We start from the raw sequence: 26,664 nt of genomic DNA, 5'->3' as shown, positions 1-26,664 counted from the left end.
TGTTTTGGCGCCAAAAAAAATAGCGGGAATATGTCCAACTCGGAGTGCGGATGCACTTTTAATCCATAATGGTTACCGGGTTTTTGGAATTCTGTTATAATTAAGTTTTCCAGGAATTATAATTTCCTAGGGCAATATAAATCATACCTGATGCCACAATTAGATAAATAAATAAATAAATAAAAATAAATAAATAAATAAATAAATAAATAAATAAATAAATAAATAAATAAATAAATAAATAAATAAATAAATAAATAAATTCGTTATATATACAGTACAGTACAGTAAATGTATAAATGATATCTTATGATTATGATGTTTATCATTTCAAAGATTATCCATTTATAGCACCAATGATCGAACAATACGTTTCTGATCAAAGTCCGGATGAATAATTATTTAAAATAGCATCGTATGTTAACTTTATGACGACCCACTATAAATAATTCAGTAAACAGAAAGTCACGTCATAATAATAGCGTTCCAGTGACGAAATAACATGTGATATAAATATTTATAAACAGCACGGTTTAGTTGCTTGTCTTAATTGGTTGCTTAATTGGCGTTAATTGGTACCTGAGTCGGGTACACTAATATTTTATTTTTAGAGCGCAAAAGCGTTATTTAAAATAAACTCGGGGAACCGGTCTGTTATAAGAAAGGTGAAATCGAGGCTGCTGCCTTTGACCTACTTTTACAATATACAGTCCTATACAACAGTTTCTGTTTTGAGTGTACGCGAACTGGATTTGAGAGTGGCGAAGGGTGTCAAAGGAAAATGTCCAACGCGAAAGATGCGGCATTTCGATGCCAAATAAAAGGTGGGAGATTATGTGTGTTACATTCAGGGAAGATATATGACGTGACAGACTTTGCAGACCGTCACCCAGGTGGACGAGAAATTATTGAAAATCGTGTAGGACAGGACGTTACGCAAGTTATGAAATCGTTAGAAATTCACAGACATTCCCCAGCGGCGTTCAAAATTTTAGACAGATATTATATTGGGGATTATAACACTTCAAATGGCGTCGTAAGTATAATATTTTTGTACAAGATTATAGATTTCATAATTCGCGAAATTATGTGATAATTGAAGGATATGAAAATACCTGCGGTATGTCACGGAGGCCTTACTTCACAACACACGTTGTGATTTTTGTATGATTGATAATGTTATCGGAAAAAAAGAACATTGTTTTTAAAATTTTTCCCTTTAAAGGGAATGGTCTCAATTTGTTTAAAATTTTTACAAATTTTGTAAAAGATAATTTTAAATCCCAAACAAGGGAAAATGTCACGTTTTGGGATGTGGCCCTTAAAGTAAAAATATTTAACGTAGATTTAAAATTTTAGGAGGGGCCCGGGTAATTGACTTTTCCCTTTGGCAATCTGGACAGACTTTTCACTTCAAGCCCTTTTTAAGAAAAGACGGGTCTATTTCACTAAAAAAGGGCCCCCATCCCGGGTTTTTGATTTTGGAGGGTTAAAAGTTCTTGGAAAAGCCCCATTTGGGGGTTTAAAATGCTTTTGGGGGCCCCCTTTTTTTAAAACCCCAAGGCCCTTTTAACCCCCCGGGAATTTTTCTTTCAAAAAAGCATTTTTCCCTCAAATTTTAAATTTCTACACCAAATTTTTTCCCCCCTTTTTAAAAAAATGTCGGGCGTTTTTTCCCCCACAAAGGTGGGGAAAAAAAGGGGCCCCCCTTTTCCCCAAAAATGTGGAAATTACAAGTTTTAAATTTTTTCCCTTTGTCAAAATCTCATGTTTTAGATATTGCCCACACACAAAATAGCCCAGTATCCGAAAAACGTATTAATTTCTGGACAAGGTGCTATTAGGAAACAATTTTTTAAAAGTATTTAAAACTGGCAGTGTTTTTCACAAGAAGAAAGGTAAAACTTCTTGCTTGATTTATTTTAAAATTGGCTACCCTTCCAAAAGTGCCCCCCCTCCCCTTTCCCCCCAATTTTGTGGGAATGGGTATTGGGGTTTAAAATTGAACAGATACATTATTTATAAATGTAAATTTGGATTTCAAAAAGGTTTTTTATTTTTTTTCCTGTTTTGATTGGGAGGTTTTTGATATAAATTTTCCTAATTTACATTTGGGGCAGGTTTTAACTTGAAAAGAAGGTATTCCCCTTTAAATTTCTTTAGAATGAAACAATATTTTAGACAAAAACCCCCTTTAAAAATATTTGCCCAAGGAAAATTAAGGTTTTTCCTTAAAATTTGGAAAAATTTTTTTTTATAAAAAAAGTATTTTTTATTAAAAAAAAAATTTTTTTTTCTCGGGAAAAGGGAAAAAAAAAATGGGGTTTTAACAACCCTTTTTTTAAATTTGATTTTGTTCAAAATTTTAAGGGGAAAACAATAAAATTTTGAACAAAGTTTAAAATTAAAAAAAAAAACCTAAAAGTAAAAAAATTTTTGTACTTAATTGTTTTAAAAATTTTGTTTTTCCTTTTAAAATTAAAAAATTTTTAAAAAAATTTGGTTTAAATGTTTTTTTGAAAGGTTTAGTTGAAAGGGTTAGGAAAAGATTTTAAATAATCTGTAAAATTTAAAATTGTTTGCATACAGACAAGGGAATTTTATTGAAAAAATAATCAAAAGTTCATTTCATCTGCACACGGGAATTGGGTTTGGAAAAACATGTTCATGGTTGGAAAATTTTTTAACATATGCAAACATTACTAAAAATTTAAACCCCGGGGAGAAAAATTTTAAAATATAAAAATGGGATTAAAATAAAAAATTTCCCTTTCCCCAACATTTAAAGAATGAAATGAAAAGGAAAACTTTTATTTGAAAGAGAAAAAAATTTTGGGGTTTTGTAATTAAAAATTCAAGTCTTGCTTTTGTTTTTTTCAAAACCTTTTCTTTGAATTTTTTTTAGGTGAATTATAAAATTTTCTCTTGAATTAATTACTTTTTATTTATTGGCAGACTAATAAAAAAATTTCCCAGTTTTCATTTTAATTTTAAAAGGGCCCTTTAAGCCCCAAAAATCCCTTTTTTCTTTTTTTTTAAAAAAACTTTATTGTGCCCTTTTACAGAAGTCAGTTTCCAAACATCCCAATATTTCCCATTTTAGCTAACCCAAAAGCAAATTGCCCTTTTTGGAAAATTTTAGTAAAAATTTTTAAAAAAAAGGGTTTGGGGTGTTTTTGGGGAAATTTAAAGTTTTAACCCCCCTTTTTCCCGGGGCCCCCACATTAACAATCACATTTTTTGCTGCTTTCTTAAGGAAAAAAATTACAAAATTTTTTTAAATCCAGCTTTTTAATTTGGTTTTGCCCTTTTCTTAAGAAATAAAAAAAATTAATTTTCGGACAGAATTGGTTGTCCCCTTTAAAAAAAACTGCAATGTAAAAATGGAATTTACTGAAAAAAAATTTTGGTTTTAAATTATTTGCCCTTTGAAAATTACTGCTTAGCAAAAAAATGCCAAAAAGGGGGGTAAGACTTTTTAAGTTTGTGAATTTTTTGGGAAATTTTGGCAGCCCAAAATTTTTTTAAGGGTTTATTTATAAAAATAAAAAAGACCCGAGTCCCTTACTTTATAAAACCCTTTGGTCAACTTGGCAAGCATGGGGGCCTAAAAAAAACTTTAATTTTGGTTCCACCAAGGGGAAGTTTTAATTTGGTTTTGCCCTTTAGATTTTCCCTAGAAAAAAGGGTTTTTCAACCAACAAAAAAATGTGAAAGATTTTTTTTCCTTTTTTTTAAATTGTGGGGGGATTTTTTTTCCCCTTAGGGGGCCCCTTTTTTATATTTAAAAGAATCCAGAAAAAATTCCCAAAAATACCTTATTTTGGATAAGGGCAAATTTATGAAAAAGGAAATCTAAAAGTTAAAAAAATGGGGGATTTTTAATTTAAATTTGAGGGTTTTTATGTCTTACATGATTTAAAAAAAAAAAAAGGTTTTCTTTGTTTTTTTAAAATTGTTTAAGGGGGATTTTTTTTATTTTAAAAATCTATCCCCCAGTTTATTTTAAATTTTCTGATCTTTTTTTGTGAGGGCCGGTTTTCCCCAAGGGGGTTTTGATTTTTTTTTGTGTTTTCTTGATGTAAAAGTTTTTAAATTGGTGCTTCGGGTTTAAAATAAAGGGGGAAACCCAATTTACAAAAGAAGTTTTTAAAAACTACCTTTGGGCATTGCATTTTTTTTTAAAGTATTTTAAAATACTTTTGTTTCAGAAAAAATTTAAAACCAAAAGGAAAGAAACCCCTTTTTTTAAATTTTTAACGGGTAATGTCCCTTCTTGTTTGTTTTAAAATTTTTAATTTTTTTTAAAATTTGAAAAAGTTGTAAAAAGGGTTTTTTTCTTGATTCAAGAAATGAATGTGAAAAAAATGTTGGAATTTTCTTTATTCATATATAGGGAAATGAAATGATGATAATGAAAAAAGTGACACTTTAACATTGGGTATTTTTGTTTAAAGTTAATTAAGGGAGGTTTATATGAAAGATTGATCCATGTATACATGTATTATAAAGAGCTTCCATATTTAAACTAGTAAGTCAATCTGTTAACAAAAGTGTTACACATTGTAATGTACTCATTAGATATAACAAAAGTACCTAACATATAACAAAGGTACCTAACACTTAGTCTTACATACACTGTAAGTTTATATTATGTTTTATGCCTGTGATGAAATATTTTCGGTCATATTCCTTTTTGAGCCAATGTATTATCTAGATTTGAAAATAAAAGGTGATATTGTGATATTTCCAAGCATTGCATTTCCTGGGAATAAGAAGCCCTGTTTAATATGAATGATATCTATTTCAAAATATAAAGCATTGCATTAGTACTATGGCTTTTTTGCTTGACTTTTAAAGTGCATTATAAAGGAGGCATTCCCCTCTTGTATCCTGTAGATTAGACTAGATTGTTCTAGATCAAAAGACATGTTTTATATTTGATCATAGGCATCACAATCCTCACAGAATAATGATTGATAGGTGAGCTATCTTATAACAGAAGTTATATATATTGGTGTTGATATAAAACTACAAACAAATCTCTGCCAGACAAAAATGATCAATGAAAGCCTATGAAAGAATCTGGCGCGCGGACACGTATTGTGTGAAAAGTTTGACCGTTTCAATGATCAATATCGTGAACAAATATTTATACAAAGTATTTTATATAATTCGATCTTGTATAAGGTCTAAGCTGATTCATTATTATGGAGGAATTGATGCAGAAATGCTCTATTTGTCCTTGATATTTGATGGGCATATAGAATTGTATGGCTCCAAACCGTCTATTTGTAAACATTGTAGCTGACTTTTGAAGTGACCAAAAGGGATTGTGATTGAAAACTTAGAGAGACGGTCATATTATTATTTACCAAGCATTTATATACCCAAAACTTTGATTTCCTATATGGAAATATATAAGAAGTGTGTTGGTAAACAAACTTGGTTGTCATAGTAACTTCTGAGATTTTGCAAGTAGGGTCATGTTGATTATTAGACAAAGTTTTATAACTTTATATTGGTAAGAATCAGACTTGCAGATGATGTACTTATTATAAGCAATAGGTTTATTTTGCAGACAAGCTTGATAACCAAAAAGAAAAAGGTTTTTGGATAACAGGTCTGATATATCTAATAGGTTTAAAATTATTCTGAGTATTGGTCCAGATATAATAGGTTTACTCTGCCAGTAATGAAAGGATTGATAACTTAATGGTTTATTTCTATTAAACAACTTTGCTGTTTGGTTATAGGTTTGATAACCATATGTTTATTCTAATTATAGGTTTAATAACCAAGTTGGATAACCAATATGTTCATTTTGCAGACACATGTAGGTTTGATATCCAAAAGGTTTCTTCTAGGAAAAAAAATCATATTCAGTTTTTCAATTTTGACCAATAGTTTTAGTCTTATAGGTTTGTACTGAGAATAGATTTGATATGAACCATTAAGATTAGGCTAATGAAAGGTTTAATTAATAGGTTTACCTATAGATTTATTACCATTAAGATTAGGCTAATGAAAGGTTTAACCAGTAGGTTTACCTATAGATTTATTACCATTAAGATTAGGATAATGAAAGGTTTAACCAATAGGTTTACCTATAGATACTGATTTATTACCATTAAAATTAGGCTAATGAAAGGTTTAACCAGTAGGTTTACCTATAGATTTATTACCATTAAGATTAGGCTAATGAAAGGTTTAACCAATAGGTTTACCTATAGATACTGATTTATTACCATTAAGATTACCTTAATTGAAAAAGGTTTAACCAGTAGGTTTACCTATAGATTAATTTTTAAAAAAACCAGGTTTTCCGAAGAAAAAACTGGTTAATTAGATTGAGGTATTCGGCGGGGCGGGCGGCATGGGCGGCGGGGGGGCGTAAACAATTTCTTTGGGTGCGCAACTCCTCCTACATTTCTCAACGGAAATTTTGACCAACAACTTTCACAGAAGCTTTGTCACAAGTGCCCTGGGCATATTGTTCGGGGTTTTGCGATTAGATAATATTTGACCTTTAAATTATTGGCCCTTTGTTTTTTTTTTCCTTATATTAAAAAATATTTTAGTGAACTTTTTCTCTGTGCGCAACTCCTCCTTTACATTTCCCTTCAACGGATTTTTGACCAAACTTTTCTCAGAAGCCCTTTGTCATCAAGTGCCTGACACATATTGCCAGGGTTTTGCAATTGGTAAATATTTGAACCTAATTAATGGCCCTTTGTTTTTTTTTCCTTATATAGAATATATAAGTTTTCTTGTGAGCAACTCCTCCTACATTTCTCAACGGATTTTTGACCAAAAACTTTCACAGAAAGCTTTGTTCATCAAGTGCCCTGGCGCATAATTGTGCGGGGTTTTTGGCGATTTAGATAATATTTGACCTAATTTATGGCCCTTTGTGGTTTTTTTCCCTTATTATAAAATTATTATAGTGAACCCAAATTTCTTCTGTGCGCAACGTCCTTTCCTACATTTTGCTCAACGGATTTTTAAAACCAAACCTTTCTCAATAAGCTTTTGTCATCAAGTGCCCTGACACAATTATTGCCAGGGGGGGGGGGGGGGGGGGGGGGGGGGGGGGGTTGCAATTGGGTTATATATTGTGACCTTTAATTATGGCCCTTTGTTTTTTCCTTATATAGAATAATATAGTTTCTGTGCGCACTCCTCCTTACATTTTCTCAACGGGATTTTTTGACCAAACTTTTCACAGAAGCTTTTGTCATCAAGTGCCCTCTGGCGGATGATTGTCCCCCGGCGGTTTTGCAATTAGATTAATATTTGACGCTAATATTATGGCCCTTTGTTTTTTTTCCCTTTATATAAAATATATAGTGAACAATTTCTTCTGTGCGCACTCCTCCTACATTCTCAACGGATTTTGACCAAACTTTCTCAGAAGCTTTGTCATCAAGTGCCTGACACATATTGCCAGGGTTTTGCAATTGGTATATATTTGACTCTAATTATGGCCCTTTGTTTTTTTTTCCTTATATAGAATATATAGTTTCTTTGTGCGCAACTCCTCCTACATTTCTCAAAAACGGGATTTTTTGACCAAACTTTCACAGAAGCTTTGTCATCAAGTGCCCTGGCGCATATTGTCAGGGGTTTTTTGCGATTAGATAATATTTGACCTAAATTATGGCCCATTTGTTTTTTTTTCCCTTATATAACAATATATAGTGAACAATTTTCTTCTGTGCGCAACTCCTCCTAAATTTCTCAACGGATTTTGACCAAAACTTTCTCAGAAGCTTTGTCATCAAGTGCCCTGACACAATATTGCCAGGGTTTTTTTGGCAATTGGTATATATTTGACCGCTAATTATTGGCCCTTTGTTTTTTTTTTCCTTATATAGAATATATAGTGAACAATTTCTTCTGTGCTCAACTTCTCCTTACTTTCTCAACGGATTTTGACCAAACCTTTCTTAGAAGCTTTGTTTTCAAGTGCCTGGCACATATTGTCGGGGTTTTGTGTGATTGGATAATATTTGACCAAAATTATGGCCCTTTGTATATTTTTTCCTTATACAGAATATATAGAGAACAATTTCTTCCCTGTGCTCAACTCCTCCTACATTTTCTCATTGGATTTTGACCAAACTTTCTTAGAAGCCTTTTGTTTTCAAGTGCCTGGGCACATATTGTCGGGGTTTTGTTGGATTGGATAATATTTTTGACCGAATTATGGCCCTTTGTATATTTTTTTCCTTATACAGAAATATATAGTGAACAATTTTTCTACAGTGCGCAACTTCTCCTACATTTCTCAATGGATTTTTGACCAAACTTTCACAGAAGCTTTGGTCATCAGACGTGCCCTGGCGCTCACTAAATTCCGCATGTTTCTTCCCAAGACATCATTCAAGTATTTTTTTAAAATTGTGAACATACTTTTTCTTGATATCGCACAAAAACACCACACGCCCCAATATGCTGACAAAAAGAAAATGAAAGAGACGCAAAAATGCAAAAAATTAAAGCAAAAATATAGTACTGTTTACCTTTCTAAAAACATTTGGGGAAAAAAAGCGAATAGACAACATAAAATTTCTCTATCATTTTTGTTTGAGGAATATTAAAAAAGCCATAATTCCTCCTAAAAGTTCAATTAAAAACAAATGCCCCTTCATGACAAAGCTTCTGTGAAATATTTTGCTGAAACCCTGGTTGCATCGCATTGCGATGTTCCTTGTATTACCATTAAGATTAGGCTAATGAAAGGTTTTACCAGTAGGTTTACCTATAGATTTATTACCATTAAGATTAGGCTAATGAAAGGTTTGACCAATAGGTTTACCTATAGATTTTATCTAAGGATATGTTTGATACCAATAGGTTTATTGGTGGACAGAATCAAATCATTCTGTAACTTATTTGTTAAAACTTTAATGAAGTATACAGTTTGTTTTCTAACAAATACATTAAAAAAGACACACACTATGTTCTATATCCGTTGGTTTTGCTTGAGTTATTTTGTTGACCATACAGTGTCACTTTTTTTTGTCTTTTCTTTTTGATGGCAAAACAAAATGAATAATATAATTGTCTAATTTTAACTTTAAGCTTTTACTGGTGACAAAGCTATATATTAAATGTAAATAACAGTACATATAAGAAAGATAATTTATATTCTTAAAGAATCTTCAGTAAACACATTATTTTTCGTCTCCTGTAACATAAGATGAAAAGGTATTTATTTTTTGACTAGGTAACAATATACATGTGGTATATGTTGCATTATAAACTGAAACATTACATTAACATGTTTGACCCAACCAAAAGGTGCTTTACCTTTGTCACCGGTATAGAGCCAGGTCTGCCTGCATCTTCCATGCAGCTTAATGAGGCTCTCTACGGCTGGAAGTGCATTTTTTTTTTGCATTTTGATACTGAAAGCCTTTTTAAATTTTGAATTTGACTTACCTGTCTGTTTTCATCTAAAGCATATCTTAACTGTCTGTACAGGCTGTGGGACAACCTAGCCAATGTGGCTATTCCCGAAAATGTGCTATTCCAAATTAAAATCTGGGCAAATTCATATGACAAAAATTCAGGAGGTTTATTCTAACTACATGTACTTAGGTTTTGACATATTTTAGAAACATAATACAGTAGCCATGCTGATATAAAGGTATCCTTATACTTTTTAAGGCTTTTTGTTTGTTTACAGATACATAAAATTTAATCAGAATGTATGACAACAACAAGTCAAACATAGCTTTCAATCCATATAAATTAACCAAATAAATGTCAAAATATGCAAAAAAGCTTAACTGCATTACACACCTAAGGTTGATTTGCTTGATTTTTTTGGGCGCATCTGACGGCATTTAGCTTAAAAAAATTTGCAGGTGCATTTATTGGAGTATTTACAATAGCTACTGACAACGACCATATGCTGTAGTAAATACATAGACATTTATTTTGAGATAAGATGATTAAGAGAATCTGCTGCTTTGATTAACCCATATACAGAATATGTACCAATATTCCAGGCGATTAACTGTATCATTCCTTATCAGGCCAGTCTTTGGAAGTGCAACCTGTGACCTTTGCCAGCAGGTGGTCTCTAAAAGCAAGTAATACTAAACTTCTGTAAAAGTTCAGTCAGGAAAGTATAATAGTGAATTTAAGGCACTAGTTAATTGTATCTTAAGGCCCCTCATCCAGAAAGAATATATTATACAGGCAGCGGGACTTTAACTTTTGGATTCTCATATTCCCTGGTAAAGACCCACATCATGCCAAAATACAAAAAAGTCTTAGGATGCATTTAATGTCCATGCAAGGCTATAGGACTGAAATGGATGTGATCAATCTGTTTGTTGTCAGATATTTTACCATCAGACCAGTTTGTTGTCAGATATTTTACCATCAGACCAGTTTGTTGTCAGATGTTTTACTATCAGACCAACTTGTTGTCAGATATTTTACCATCAGACCAGTTTGTTGTCAGATATTTTACTATCAGACCAATTTGTTGTCAGATATTTTACTATCAGACCAGATTGTTGTCAGATATTTTACTATCAGACCAATTTGTTGTCAGATATTTTACTATCAGACCAATTTGTTGTCAGATATTTTACCATCAGACCAGTTTGTTGTCAGATATTTTACCATCAGACCAGTTTGTTGTCAGATATTTTACCATCAGACCAGTTTGTTGTCAGATATTTTACCATAGAGCTATTTTACCATCTAATAATTTGTTGCTATAAGACCTGATAGTGAGGTAAATAGTGGATTTAAGTTGAAGTGTGACATTTTATGTTGCTATTTCTGTAATGTTTGCATAAATCTTGGCATTAGACTAAATAATTTTGGAAATGTTGGCATCTTTTGCAACACAATATACTGTAATAAATGATAGGGAGACAGGAACATGATGAAATGTATAATCTGACATTTCACATGGATGACATCTCTCTTAAATATTTGGTTAATTGCTATAGGTGGCTGAGAAAATGAACATGTTAAGTGTACTGCACACACTTATATACCGTAATGTCTCTAATAAAGCTCCTTTTCAAGTCATCATAATAAAAGAAAAAAAGAATCTAAAAGAGATACTTGATAAAAACATTTGCTTCTTATATTAACATCAACAGTAAACCCATAAAAAACGACTTTCAATACAACAAAAAACATTGATTTTAAAAGAAATGCTATTGCATTGTTTATTACACAGGGTTGCTATGGAGTTGTCTTCTTACATGTAGTTGTGACAAAACTTGATTTTATGGTTGATATTATAAGAAACTGATTATCGAAGACTTGATAAAATTCAAGTTTATGAGTTTGGTTGTCAGTTTTAGTCTTTTTATAAAAAAGGATTTTTTGTTCATGTAAAACTTTACTGTTTATGTCAATGCTGCAATAGCTTTTATCTGCAAAGTGAAGTGAAGTGATTTGCAACAATGATTTGCAAAAATGTCCATGATTTTTTGTAGCTGCAGATTTTTTTTACAGATTTTACGGTATCTTTTAAGTCCCCGATATAACAATTTACTGTTTTGTAGCAATCAAATTTGATATTATAGTTAACATTTTTTACAGAAACTTCAGGTTTATGAATAAAATTATATCAAAATATTTAAGATGTCAAAGGTCACTATAGTTTACAGGTCTAACAGTAACTTCAGATATACATGAATTCAATCGTAGGAATTTTTTATAATAATAACAATTGACTGTTTTCTGACTGTCAAAGATCGATATACTTTACCTGATCTTAAATATAGGGAATAGTATATGGGTCATGCGTCCCGAGACATGTGTAACAAGATATTTCATTGAGTTATAAAATTTTTTATGCTGAGTCATCATCGTTATATTTTATGTCACAAGTTTTCAAGTGTCTGACAAATATACTATGAGTTGTTTTGAACAAATTTACACAACTTTCATATTCTTATGTCCATATCTTTAATTAGAGTAAGCTAGAAGCTCCTTAATGTTAATTAACAATCATGAAGTACATAATTAAACAAGAAAACAGAATAGAAATGTTCTATAACATAAATTTTAAAGTGTTTATAAACAGTACTTAAAGTTTGTCCTTTAAAGTAGATTAATTTTTATGATTTTTACAATACATATATGTACATTGTAAAATACATTTTGAACAAATGTTTTACCAATGACTGAAAACTTAATACATCTTAAAGTGTTCAGAAAACAGATTGTTGCTATTGATAATTCTGTTTCTATAATAAATGTATCTCCTAGCTGCCCCAATCTCAAGGCATATAGTGGAGATTTAAACAGCAGATAAAAAACTTTACTGCTCTGCTCACTTTCCCCACTATGTCTTATATCCTAAATGGATGGACAATGGGATGTACGGTTATGATTAACTGAAGCAAAACAAGTTAAATAAATAAAATTTCCATTTCATGTTTACATAGATGTTAAAAAATGCTTATGCCTGTGGGTGTGGATACTAGCTTGCACTTACCACAGGCTCCATCAAACTGAGCTGGTGTTTGTTAGGAATTTTTGTTTTTCGTTTTCCTGCAACAGCCAAGAATCATCAGCTTTAGTGTTAAAAGTTATCAAGAGTTTTAGCCTATTTAGTCTGTTAGTCTTGTGTTTTTTTCTCTCTCTAGAAACAGGAACTAGATTGGATTTAAGAGAAGATAGATTACTTCCGTTCAGATGTCCTTCTCTTTTGTGAGTTTGTTATCTATTCCCAGCTCTTAGTACTAAGTAGATTGATCACTGCAGAAGAGTTTTTTAACCTGTACCACACTTAGTGTCTTAAACGGATTTGCCCATGTTTAAATTTAGACATGACCATTTCATAATTTAAGGGGGGGGAAATTAAAAAAAATATATTTATTAGTTGAGCAGACCCACTGCACTTGTCACATAGGTAGAATCTATTGCTTCCAGTTAAAAAAAAGACATGGTGTTGTGTTTCCTATGGCTGGGTCAGTTTATTCAAATCGGAATAGTTTTGTGAAATATATCTTTTCTTTCCATCCTAATACTGCACCTTTGTTTTTTTATGCCCCCATTATCAAGAGGAGAGGGAAATACAGATTTGCCCTTGTCTGTCAGTCAAACATTCAATGCTGACAAATCAGTAGAATACAGGCATCGCTGTGTCCTACAGACATATTTTTAGTTTGGGTTCATGTAATAAAGAAATATGTTAAGTTTATTTGATGAATTTATAATTGGGCATCTTTTGAATATTTTATTCCACTGCAGATAATGTTTATACAATGTGTGTGGATGAATATACTTTAAATGAACTTGAATAATACTTTGAATATATTCAGTAAAACCTGCCCGCCCTGTGAAAAAAAAAAAAAAAAAGAATACTAAAGTACATTTGCTTCTTACATGTATCAAAGATCCATTTGTTTGTTAGACATTTCATTGAAAAAAGGTCTGTTTTAAATTACATGATTGAAATAGAGCAATGCCGAAATATACTCGTAATTTGCTGAAACGGAAAGTTAGTGTAGTTCCTTATAGAGCTTAAGAATGAAACCACAAAAGAAAAAAAAGGTGGGGAAAGCTGTTGGCATGACCAGATGACAGTGTTTATTATCTAACAAAAAATGGGCAGGGTAGGGCGGGGCAGGGCAGGGTATGGTGGCAGCATTAAGCTGAAGTGCTTGATAGTGTGACCTAAACTCATAAATTTTCACCTGCCACTCCCATAAGATAAAATGTAGACAAAAGGAACCCAGCTTTTAACTGTAACTCAAGCAAATAAACTTAGTATTGTTTTATGTTTAGGGATTGACAGTTGCATTTTGCACATTCCTTGCATGTTAATAATTAAAAGAAATTATGAGTGTATAATAATGAATGGTCTGTTAGTAATTGTGTACTGCACTCAGTAATATTCCAGGTGAAATGATGATGTACTACCACATAGAAAAACAAGCATGAAAACAACAACTTTACATCAAAGGGCATATAGCCCCTTACATTAACAAGTTTCTGATGGCAACATATTCCCTTGTACATCATGGAATTTACCATGTCCCAAGAATGTGAAAAAACTGTCAGCTTTGATGCCAGCTTTGTTTTGATAAATCTCAGCATTTTCTATTGCTGTTTTGAATTCAGGTATTCATGGAATACTGGTTTTTGCTATTGATTAATTACCCCAATTGTTCCTAATTCCCATGTTTGTCGGACAAATGGACACCAAGACAAACAAACCCCCTCCAGGGCTTCCAATTAAGTTTCAAAATGTAGCGAGAGACTGCCCAAAATCTCAAACATTGAAGTCTCAATTACATAAGTAGGTAAAGAAGGGAAATCTGGAAACATTTTGTATTCACCACGCCCAAAATCAAGGATTTTTTTGATTGGGGTTTTAAAACGTCCAACTCGCCACAGGTATAGGTCAATTGCCGACATTTCCATTGGGAAGATCTCAGGTGCCCTTCCGTGCAGTATTTCAGGCACGAACGGGCACCTGAGTAAAACCACCGATGTTTCGTAAGCTAGCTGCATAGCTTTCTCACATTAAAGAATCTAAAGTCCCTGTAGGGATTTGAACCCACAGCGGTGAGAGGCAAGTGGCTTGAAGTCAACTACCTTAACCACTCGGCCACGGAGGCCCCCAAATCAAATCAAGGAGTAAATGTCTCCCAAAGTCCCACCCCTACCTGGTACTTCCAACAAGACCTCCTGCTGCCCTGAGTGAGTTGAATGTAACTATGTAACTATTGTTTACAATTTGATGTTATCTGTTATCTGTTAATGAATCTCTTGTGTTTTATTGATCTTGATTGTTTGATGCCAGTCCATTCAGGCATGTCATATTTCTCCCCTGTAGATACTTGTGTTTAATTGTCTCTTTCCTAAAATTGCAATATAATCACTATTAAAGTACCTTCTAGAAGTTACTATAAATATCAATAGATACAAAATCAATATGCAAGTAAAAGCCAAGGATATTTTTTAGCTCGACTATTAAAAAAAAAAGTTGCGGTGTCCGACACACTTTTGCATTGAGTGTTGGTGTTGGTAACAATTTTGTTAAAAGTTTTACATGCAACTTCTTGTACAATATCATATCTAATCGACCACTAAAGATGTTTTCTTGTAACTTTACTAATGTCTTTGAGATCATAATAGGAGGTCGCTTTACTTGACAGAATTATTACTATTTGTGGACTAAAAGGATCATAATTGGAGGTCAGTATCCAAGGCCCATAACTCTGGCATGGATATTGACTTATTTATGGCCCTTCCTTAACTCGGAAAATTCTGGATTTAAGCTTTTCTTGCAACATTCATCTTTATAACAGTAACTACTAATGGTATTCATTTGATACTTGATTCATTTTTTATAACTGAAGATCACTTTGCAAGACCAATAACTCTGGCATGGAATTTGAATGAAATAATTATAGCCCTTTGTAAAATTAGAAAATTCTAACGAAATATAAAAAATGTGTTACTTGAATGAAATCTTCTTTGTTATTTCCTCTTTTATTTTACTGAAGCATTGAGAATAGTGGTGTACACTGTCCTACATGTTTGAATTATCAATAAATAAGAAACAGTGGGCAGCACACCTGAAATCATCAGTAACGGCTAATATGCTTTAAAGCATTTCATGTATGTCTCAAAGCATTTTGAGGTTAATTTTTTTATCATTTATGTTCAGTGTTTGTTCATTGAAGCATTTAAGTGTGTTTAAATAGTAATGTAAATGATAGTTGGTCACATTCTGTTTCTATGATTGATTACACCATAAAATAAAGACATCACCTGAGCCTGTCATATACACTAGGGTATCTCTATTTTCTTACCCTATTTACAAATACTTTTGAATTTAATGAAAGTAGATATGTGTATGCACTTTAGATTGAATAGGTAAATATACTGAAAAACCTGTTAAACTGACCAGGTAAATGTACTGAAAAACCTGTTAAACTGTCCACTCAAAGACCAAACTTGGAAGATATAGTCACATTCTGTAAGAATAAATCAAATAACCTCTTATATATTAAGTTGTAAACAAATACTGCAAAATTTGTATCAAAGGCGTGTTATAATACAACATCTATTAGCAGACCTATATGACGGGCCGCTCATAAATACAGTTCATTAGCAAAGCTAAATCACAGGCCTCTTATCTACACCATATATTAGCAGACCTGTATCACAGACCTCTCATAAACACAGTCAATAAGCAGACCTGTTTCATAGACCTCTCATAAACACAGTTCATTAGCAGACCTAAATCTCAGGCCTCTCATATACACATTCCATTAGCAGACCTGTTTCACAGACCTCTCAGAAACACAGTCAATTAGTAAACCACTCATATCCAAAGGCCCTATAAAATAAGTTTAAAATCATGTTACTTGTAATTTGTTAAACCTTGTAACTTTTTTAATCTGCCAGAAAAGCTTTGACTTTTTGTTATAGGACTTTGATATCAGGTATGACCTTAAAAAAGGCCACAACTAAATGTTCATAAATCAGAATAAATAATTTGTTTGTGACCTCACAAAAGCTGTAAATATTCATTGTGTCAAAAATGATTTTATGACATTGCTTTGTTCATAAATTATTTTGTGACAAATCTTTGTCCATATGTTGTTTTATGATGTCTGTAGCATAAAAGGTGTGCATACAGTCAATACCTGTGTCCCACTTAATATAAAAGTAGAACATGTGCATGTGTTCCGACATTTTCTATGAGGACATCTGTACCCAAGAGGTTATAGATAATTTCTTATTTTAAATGTCAGGGAATAATGCGCTTTACCGATAGGTAGCAATAGACCAAAATTTTCTCTTTAATACTAGTGCACTGGTTAGCAATGGCCAATTAGGTGCTTAAGAAGGCCATTAATTGTTGTTTACCTTGACATTCCATTGTTTGCTATATATAGCAGGTTACCGCCCCTAAATCAAAATGGTCATCATCATTTGGTTTTGCGTGTAAAAACATCACACACACCAGTTAAGTACATTTTATGTCTTTGAATTATTTGCCATACCCGCATTGCATTGGAAAGTGAAATAAGCGTGGCAGAACCTTTTGAAAAAGCAAAAGATAAACAAAGTTGAACTTAATAGGTTATAATCTATACTGTTAACCATTATATCATAAAATCTTTAAATGCGGAAAGCTTTATGCATTTGAATAGAGCGCTACTTTGTCAATTACAGACAGCTTTGATTCATAAAACGCCTACATTTCAACGACCTTATATGTATATAATGTTTATCGCCTGTTAACATATTTGTTCAAAAGGATAGTGCAAAATTTAAAAAATTGATTAAAATAGGGACATTGAAAATCAAGGTATTGATTAAAGTAATTGTTTAAAGCCAGTAAAAACTGGTTAGTACATGTATGTGTGAAGCCAGTTACAGCTGGCTATTGGTGCATTGCTCTTAAAAGGGTATTTGATAAATAATCTTTTTTGTTATTTACTTAAGTGATATCATTCCATGTAGGTTGATCCATAAAAATGATTAATGGTTCCGTTCAGACTGTAAGATGGAAAAGTCCATTTAAGATATTGAGGGTGTTGTAAGTATTGATGATAGAGAGAATGCTAAAACCAGACTGAACCCAAGATGCTAATTTCAAGGTGTCTACTATCTGGTCTTGAAAAATATACAAACAATTGATGACTAAAAAAGCTGTTAAATGTTATTTTACCCTTATGTTGCTGTAACCATAAAGAAGTAACCTTTGCCTCCAGTATAGAGCTTAAGCTTTCCAGCCTAAGTACTTTGCTGAATATCTTGATTATATCCAAAATTGATATTATGGCAGCGCCAAAAATAGAATTTAGGAAATTTTGCAGGTAAAAGGATTAATGTGCCTCTAAAATTAAATGAACCATACAATTGCCATATACAAAGCAATGTGCATTTATGTCGCAAGATTATTAAAAGTCTACGTGAAAGTTCAATAATAATAGTTTGACGACCGTCTCACTTTAAGCGTACACTTTGTTCTGACAATATCAGCAATACTGCAGTGTCATCATATTAAAATGCTATTCCCAATAACAGCTGACTCTGCTATAGTGGGCAGACAAGATAACTTCAGGCAGAGTGATTAATTATCTATAATGTTCTATTCATTCTTGCATAATTTTCATTTGTATTGTCAATTATTTGCTAATCTGATTATAATAGTCACGATTCTGTCTGTCTGCTGCAAATTCGGTCTGTGTTTGTCAGTATGTCTTTGAATACTTTGTACCCTAAAGTAAACCTGATTAATTTTTTAAAAACAAAAAATCTGTTTTCCCCGATATTAATTTCTAATGCCAAAATACTTTTTCCTGTCATCCATCTGTCTATACTTTTCTCTGTACCAAACAACATATACAGTGGACATTATAATTTTATTCTATGATCTGCAGTATTTAGAAAAGTAAGCAATAAATATACAGATCCCTAGCATAGCTAGGGCAAAAATAGATGTAAACATCATTAATATTATCAGGGGACTTTCAGGTGGGGTGTGTGCTGGGAATGCGCTCCTAGAATCTGCTAGTGGTTATTTAACAACCATTCATGGTACTCACAGTACAATATACATGCATATTGATTGCTTTGGATTTATTATAAATGAATACTGCTTGAATACTTTCCTGCTTTGTCAGGCTAAATGTGAGGTCAATGGTAAACCAATGGTTTATTCCTGTTTTGTTTTAGCCAGCTGTTACAGCTGTGCTGTCCGATTTTACAGATTTATAAACCTTATGAAAATGTTCTTGCTGTTATTCCATACAAAGGCAATAGACAGTTCAATAATTCAAAGCAGGTCTTGTTCATTTCATGAAGTAAGGGAGGATAGCTTGTTAGTTGTAGAATTATGAAGATTAAGGAGTGATCAGTTCTTAGTTAAAAACTGACCTTGGTGCTTATTTGCAGGTATTTGGTCACACAGTTTAGTGGCTTGATCATTTGCTTCAGAGATTGGTCGGTCATACAGTTCGGACGTTTGGATTCAGTTCAGTATTCAACCAAGCTGCTTAGTGTTTGTCTGGTTCCCTGTTTGTTCATTTGTTTATATGTTTGGTCTTACATTGTTTGGCCTAAATTGTTTGGTCTTACAGTGTTTTGTCTTACAGTGTTTGGTTTTGTCTTACATTGTTTGGTCTGACAGAGTTTGGTCTTAAATTGTTTAGTTTTACAGTGTCTTGTCTACATTGTTTTGTCTAATAGTGTTTGTTCTTATAACTTCTTAAGTTTTTGATGGGGTTAAATGTTAATTAAACAGACCGTGTTTATGTCACATTCCAGTTTTGTGACCTTGAACAGTGCAATTTTCTACAACAATGCACACTGTTTATTGATATCTATTCCTAAGCAAATATGTGCATGGTTAGATACACCTACTCTTTCTAAAGTGTATTATGCTTCATAAAGCCTTTTATATTCCATAAATATTCAATATTTTACTTGTGACAGATGATCTTGTGTATCATGCTGTGCATTATACATGTATATTTAAGATTTGTGTAGGTAGAATTATCATCATTATTCTTAAAGCTACCCAGATAGTTTTTTTTTGTGACAACTAGAGGTATTTCGAAAAAAATTGTGCCTTAAAAATGAATTTTGATTTTTGTTTTTTTCAGACACAAAGGCATAAAGAATCAAATGGACACACAAATGGACATGCAAATGGCCTTACAAATGGTTATGCTAATGGATATAAAAATGGACATGCAAATGGTGTAGCAAATGGATCTGCTAAAAAAACTGTAGTTCAATTTGTAAGTCTTCTTTTGAAACACAGAAAAAATACGACTTAAAATAGATAAAGCCATGATTGTGAAATATTAAGTTGATTTTTGATTTAAGAACTTTAAAACTTTTCCATGCAGGTTAAAAAAGTCAAGTGAAGGTAATTTTCCAGTAAATGTATACCAAGAACATTGTTATAAATTAATACATTGTAGATGGATTAGCACTTTATGAACACTTAAATACTTTCTCATTCTATAATAAATGCAGTGCAACCATTGCAGAGTGGCCACCTATAGGGCAATAAACTCTTTACAACAACCGTATTAATTTTTCACATTATGAAACTTCATTCTTAATTAACCTCTGTAGAGCAGCACCTCTTCAGCAACAACAAAAATATTTCCCCCTCGAAACAAAGGGTGTCTTCTGCAGTTGTTGTATTGTAAAAATTTTCAGGTTTTTAAATTTCTACAATTTCTGGAAGATTGGAGTAAGATTCCTTTTGTTATTATTGTAATATATGCTCAACATAAACTTGACACAAGCTTTTGCAGAAAATGAAGGTAACCTTTGACCTTTTGTTTACAGGATGATCTAGTGGACTGGTCTAAGCCTATTTTCTGGCAGGTTGGAAACCTAGGAGACAAATATTATGACTGGGTACACAGTCCAATTGATACCTCACTGAGGTTATTCCATAATGATTTTGTGGAGACATTCTCGAAGGCATATTGGTGGACTGTGCCACCGTTCTGGGTTCCGGTGATGCTGTTCTTCCTGGTAGACTCGTATTTACGGTTCCAGTCAGAGACGGTCTATTGGAACCTTGTTGGTTTTGGAGGTAATTTTGTTTTCGAAGTTCTAGATTAATGGCTTTCAAATTAGTCATTGTCATTGAAGCACATCACTTGCCTCTGAGCAAAAATCTCCCTTTAAAATCTGAAGTCAACTTGTTAACTGAGTGCAGAAATACCCCCACCCCCACCAAAATCAAATGAGACTGGAAATTTTCTTAGTGTACCATTGATGTAGATCTGAACCAATAACCTGTGTGCAAATTTTCATATCATTTCATCACTCTATTTTTCAAGAATGATTATTTTCATTGCCGAAATGACCCAAAAACCTCTTAAATCAGCATAGGAATTGTAATAACTATCGTTTTTCAATTAAATTCTGAGTATTTTACTTTTTTTATCCTTTACAGAGTTTTCCATTTTAAGTGCTTCACTTGAGTTATGTAAAAAATTCAAAATTTTGTGTTTTTAGGCTTTTGGAGCTCCTTATATAATCAGCAAGAATTTCATAAATATTAGAATTAATATGGGGTTAGAAATTAGTTATATTTGTACTTTTTTTTCATCTAAGGAAATTCAATAGGTCTGTATTTTCTTTCAGACTTTCATTCACACCATTTTCATTAACTTTTCAGATCATTTGAATTGAAGCTATAGAACGATTTTCCTAACATACTTTGTATTAGAATAGGTAGTACACAGTCTCTTCAAGTTTATATTCTTTAGGGAAAATATCTGTGATTTTTATTAACCTTTCGTTTGGTAGAAAAAAAATTTAATCAGCTATATTTTGTCTGCTAGAGTGTTATGTATATTTGAGATTGAAATTAGATTTTATTTCGCTACAAAGAGTGGCCGTCTTCAGATAATTTTTGGAATATTAATGATCTATTTCATATTTCCGTAGTAATCGAGATTTTTTTAATGACACGACGACTTGTTCTTCAACTTGATAAAAACATTCCAAATTTGGTATTGCGGTTCCATATTTTAGTACATTAATATTACACAAATTAACTTAATATAAAATGGTTTGCTAATCAAAGATTTTGCTACTTTGGTATGTCTTGTCTTTGTAGCATATTTGCCTATTTCTTTGAAGTGCTCTTGTAAAAACACGATATTCATTTCAAATGTATTAAAGTTAAAAAATATAAATTTTTCATTTCAGAGACTGCAGTGTCGTCGCTCTTTATTCCTGTGTTGTTTATGGTTGGTTTTATTATCTGGACGGTTGTGGAGTATGTTGTACATCGTTGGGTGTTTCATAGCACGCCTCCGCCAAACTCTAAATTCCTCATCACAGTTCATTTCATACTTCATGGACAACATCATAAGGTAACAGTTTCTTTATTTGGAATTTGTTTATATGTAATTGAAAACGACTCTCTTTCGAAGTAATTTTAGATTTTAGTCATGTCGTGTTGTTAGTGAGAGATATCGAGATTCTCTAACTTAGAAACAGTCAGATGTATCATTGAAGATTCCAGAATAAATAACCAGATCTATACACAGGAAATTAAAGAAATACACAATGTAACATTACAAACACTTTAGATCTGATCTCACTGAATTTTTTTGTTGTCACAAAAAAGAAGAGTCAAATATAGATCTGTAAGTGTAAGTTTTATGTGTTTTTTTCTATGCATTTATATTTATTTCAGGGAAATTGTCATTGCCAAAAAGTTGGTAATAAAGATTTTATTTTTCTACAGATATTTTTTTTAGATAAGATAATGTAGTATGTAGAACAAGAAAGAAAATAATTGTAAATTGAATGTTACAACACAGAATGGAAATGTGTGAAAAAATGAGAAAAGAGGGTTTATGGTTGTAATTTTAAAGAAGGGAAATAGTGTAAATATTATAAATGGAATATACATGTAACAGACTGATTTACTCATTTAATTAATTTAAAATTTCCGAATTTACTATCAGGAGGTGAGAAATGAAGAGGGCATGATTATATGAGCATCCGCGCAGTCTGATCAGGATCCATGCTGTTCGCTTACCAACTCTATTTCAAGTAGAAAATGATAACGAACAGCATGGATCCTGATCAGACTGCGCGGAAGCGCAGGCTAGGCTGGTCTGGATCCATGCTGGTCGCAAACGCACTGTGTTGGTTTTGTCATGACGTGGCTCATATATACAATACAGAAAGAAGCTTTATGGTTATGATGTTTGTATGATATAGGTTGAAAAAATACAGAAAATCCGAATATATATATTTTGTCTATTGAAAATGACAATATTGTCCTATAAGAAACTTACATTACCATACCATATCACTTGTATAAATATTGAAGATGAATATTTGAATGTTAAGTGTTTTATGTTGTTATTATTTAATAACGTTGTATTGATATTTCTCCCCTCTTTGCAATTTAATGTCAATAAATTGGCGCCAAATAGCAATTTCTCATTAATTTGATATGTTACTTAAAAAGTAAATATTATTTGAAATTGAATATGTTCTATATTTTGTCATTGAAAACAAGTTTAAATTCTTAATTATGTTAAGTTATATATTCATACATGATTTTAGTTGTAAATAATGCAAGTATCTGAATTATTTTATGGAAAGAATATTAAAAGTGTGTTGAGGAAACAATGCTCATTTAACTAAACACAGGTTTTCCTCAATATAAAATTTTGATACAGAATAAATTATTTAACATTTCTCTCAACAAAACAGGACATACTTGAATCATTCTTATCATATTACATTATATATTGTATGGCAGCTTGTCTATGATGTTTTTTTTCTAGCTGTATATGGTACTTGTGTAAATATTGTACAGCACCATATATCTTTTACAGGTTATATGCCCTATAATTATAAACAGTTGTTGGTATATATTGGTGCGGGTTATATTGCAAATAACCATTTATATAGGGTCATATAACCTGTCAGAAAATCATTATAACACTGCAAACTTCCTTTATTAAAAAAGTAAATAGACTACGGTGGTGTATAAAGATTATAAATGTAATCTATATAAACGTAACTTTTATCCAATGAAAAACGGTGTTACAGACATGCAGTATTATAATATTGTTAAATGAACTTTGCTGTGTGTTTGAATCCCATCAGCGACTTTTCATGTGATGGACTTTGGATTCTTACATGAGAAAATTGTCCGGCCAGTTTTTGTACGGGTACTGGCTTGTGCCTGATATAACATACTTATGGGCAACTGAGGTGTTGTATAACACTGGAAAGTTGCCATATGACCTTTACAGTCAGGAGTGGGGGTATGACTTAAAACAGGACAAAACAAACTAACAAATATGTAAACAGCAATCTAGATTGGAATACAAATTTCAATATGTGCAAATATGGAAGGAAAAAGAATGATACTTTGTCCATTATAATTATAAGGTTTGTGATATGTAAACAGATAAAAAAAGTTATAATTTCTTACTAACAACTTTGGAAAAGGAGCAAAGAAAAGGAGATGGGAATGGATAAGTAGACAAAGCTTACAAAATGAGGCCCAGATGTCATTTTCATTTGAATTAAGATAAATTGATTTAAGTTCAATCCACAGAAATGAAAACAATATTTTAAGACCAGTTAGAGTTAAAGAGTGCTGAAACACGTTATTTTAGGTTATTTTGCACAATTAAAACAATTATTCTTGAAAAACCGTGAGCAGATGATCAGAAATTTTGCAAACAAGTTATTGATTTAAGCCTACATTGAACTGTATTGCCTTCTCAATTTAAATACTTGAATCTCTTTAAATGATTATTGACTGTGCCAAATTCAAAATTGGAAGTGGCCATTATTCATGGGTAAATTTTACAGTAACTATATATTTCTCAGTTTCCATAGAAACAGTTTCTTTCACTGGTTGCTATTACCAATTCATTGTTTTATTCGAAGCTTATTGTATTCTTTACTGTATTTTCAGTCGCCAATGGATAAAACTCGCCTTGTGTTCCCGCATGTACCAGCTTGCGTACTAGCAATACTTATATACATGCTGTACTGGTTGATGGCACCGTTGGCGGTCATGCACACGGTGTTTTCGGGCACGATATTTGGATACCTGTGTTACGACCTGACACACTACTACCTTCATCACGGCAACCCGTCATCAACATATTTTAGGGATCTCAAGACATATCATGTTAAACATCATTTTAAAACACAAAATCAAGGTCAGTTTACAAAATATTGTTTGAAATATACTTCTCACCTCACCGCTGTGGTTTCGATTCCCATCAGTGACTTTAGATTATTTCATGTGAGAAAGCTATCGAAGAAGCTTTCCAGCTAGCGAGGGTATTCATCAGGCAGTAAAGCTGGAAAGTCACCATATGACTCAATATTGAGTTGGTGTGACTTAAAACCAAAACAAAACAAAACAATACTCCTTACTTTGAAAGAATTTGTTAAGCATTATTTATTTAAGCATGAGTGCTGAAAGCTTTTAGATTATTCAATCCATTCTTGAGTTAGCTCCCTGGAACTACAAATGTAGTTAGTACTGGCATCATTTGAAGAAAACTGGGTTTAACCATCCACTAGTACTGGCATCATATGAAGAAAACTGGTTTTAACCGGGGTTGGCTTGAACTTAAATCCATTGGATCAAGAGGTAGACACCATAACCACTAGGCCACCTCTCTTCTTTATTAAAGTAGTTTATATATAATACTATATATAATACAGGTTGTGTAGATTTTTGATGTTTTATGCCATGTTTCATTAAGTGGCTATGTGGCTTTGTCTACAAGTTATATTAAACACTGCTTTTGTTCCTTTTGCAGGTTTTGGAATATCTTCAAAGCTGTGGGATTTTCCATTCGGGACGTTAATTAGATGAGGATAAGAAAGAGTAGAGAAAAGGAAGGTTCTGTCCAAATATAGTGCCTATAATATTTATATCTTTTTCTAGCCATTATAGACCTTCATCTGGTCAATCTTAAAAGTGGGTCAAAGGTCATATGAAATAACTTGTGATGGGCTAATATTGACCTCGGAAAAAATGGTTTAGGTTACCGTATGACTTTCAAAATATGTAGGATTTCTGACCTTAAAATAAGGTTACAAGTTGACCTTGAAACTATGTAAAATGTTCACCTTGAAACTGGGTAAAATATTGACCTTGAAATGAGGTGAAATGATTTTACTAGGGTCAAGGTGAAAGCTACAACTTTGAATCAAGGTCAAAGTTTTCATCTTGATGAACAGTAATTTTGGCAGCAAAGTGTTTAACTTTCTTGAAATCCATATCTGTGTATAGTTTATTTGATTTTTTTCTCTCTTCTGATAAAAGAAATAGGGAAAATAAATTCTGTGATGATGTAAACTGATATAGGGAGAATTAAAATAAGTGTTAATATAGTAGTGTATATAATTGAAAGTATGGGAAATTAATATTAATTTTTTTTTTTGTTAGACTGTTAAGATTACAATTTCTTAAGAATGACTCTTGGGTAATGTTGTTGTTGTTGTTGGTGTTATTTGTTGCTGTTGTAAATGAACTATCATTCCATGTTATAGAAGTGAAAATAATATATTTGTTAACGATAAAAACAGATTGTGTATTTTTATTTACCATTTGTTGTAACTTTGTTGTTTTCCTCAGGTATATGAAATAAATAGAAAAACAATTGTTAGAGCAAAAAAATAAAGGAAGAAGAGAAATGTACATGTTGATACTGTTTATAAAATATTCTCTTTATGTAACTTTTTTTAATAAATTTTCTTTTTGTAAAGACTGTTCTATTGATGTTGAAAAGCTGCTCTTTATGTTAAGAAATTACGCTTGATGTAATCTTAAGAAATTTAATTTTTTATTTTGCAAAAACATACCTTATTGTTTCACAGTTCTTATTTTGTGGGTAAGGTTTTTTGTTATGGTTACATATTCCTCTTGCAATAACTAAAATAGAACTGTAGTTCTAAGTTTTACTAAGAATACTACCCAGTGTCAAGAAGTCCTGTTGTTTGTGTATTGCATTGATTGTATAAGCTTGTTACATTTATAATTATTAAGAGTTTTTGATGTTTTTTTTTTCTCTGGGATGAGAAGGGGGGAGGGGGATGAATTAAAAGTTAGCATAAGTATACAGATATCATGAAAGATTTGGTCAAAACTATTTAAAAAAACAA

The 26,664-nt window shown here is 32.0% G+C and overlaps 1 protein-coding gene across 1 annotated transcript; it reads left to right on the top strand.

The window, feature by feature from the left end:
- Positions 1-719: 719 nt before the first annotated feature.
- Positions 720-26,664, top strand: LOC132742806 (fatty acid 2-hydroxylase-like). Its single transcript, XM_060731287.1, has 6 exons — positions 720-1,036; positions 19,626-19,763; positions 20,326-20,578; positions 21,706-21,872; positions 24,455-24,704; positions 25,317-26,664. The coding sequence occupies exons 1-6, from the start codon at positions 782-784 to the stop codon at positions 25,370-25,372; spliced, it is 1,119 nt and encodes a 372-aa protein (XP_060587270.1). The 5' UTR covers positions 720-781; the 3' UTR covers positions 25,373-26,664.

Source organism: Ruditapes philippinarum, unplaced genomic scaffold (genome assembly GCF_026571515.1).
Source record: "Ruditapes philippinarum isolate M1 unplaced genomic scaffold, ASM2657151v2 ctg57_1_1_1_1, whole genome shotgun sequence".
NCBI lineage: Eukaryota > Metazoa > Mollusca > Bivalvia > Venerida > Veneridae > Ruditapes > Ruditapes philippinarum.
This window is presented reverse-complemented; position numbering and strand designations above follow the sequence as displayed.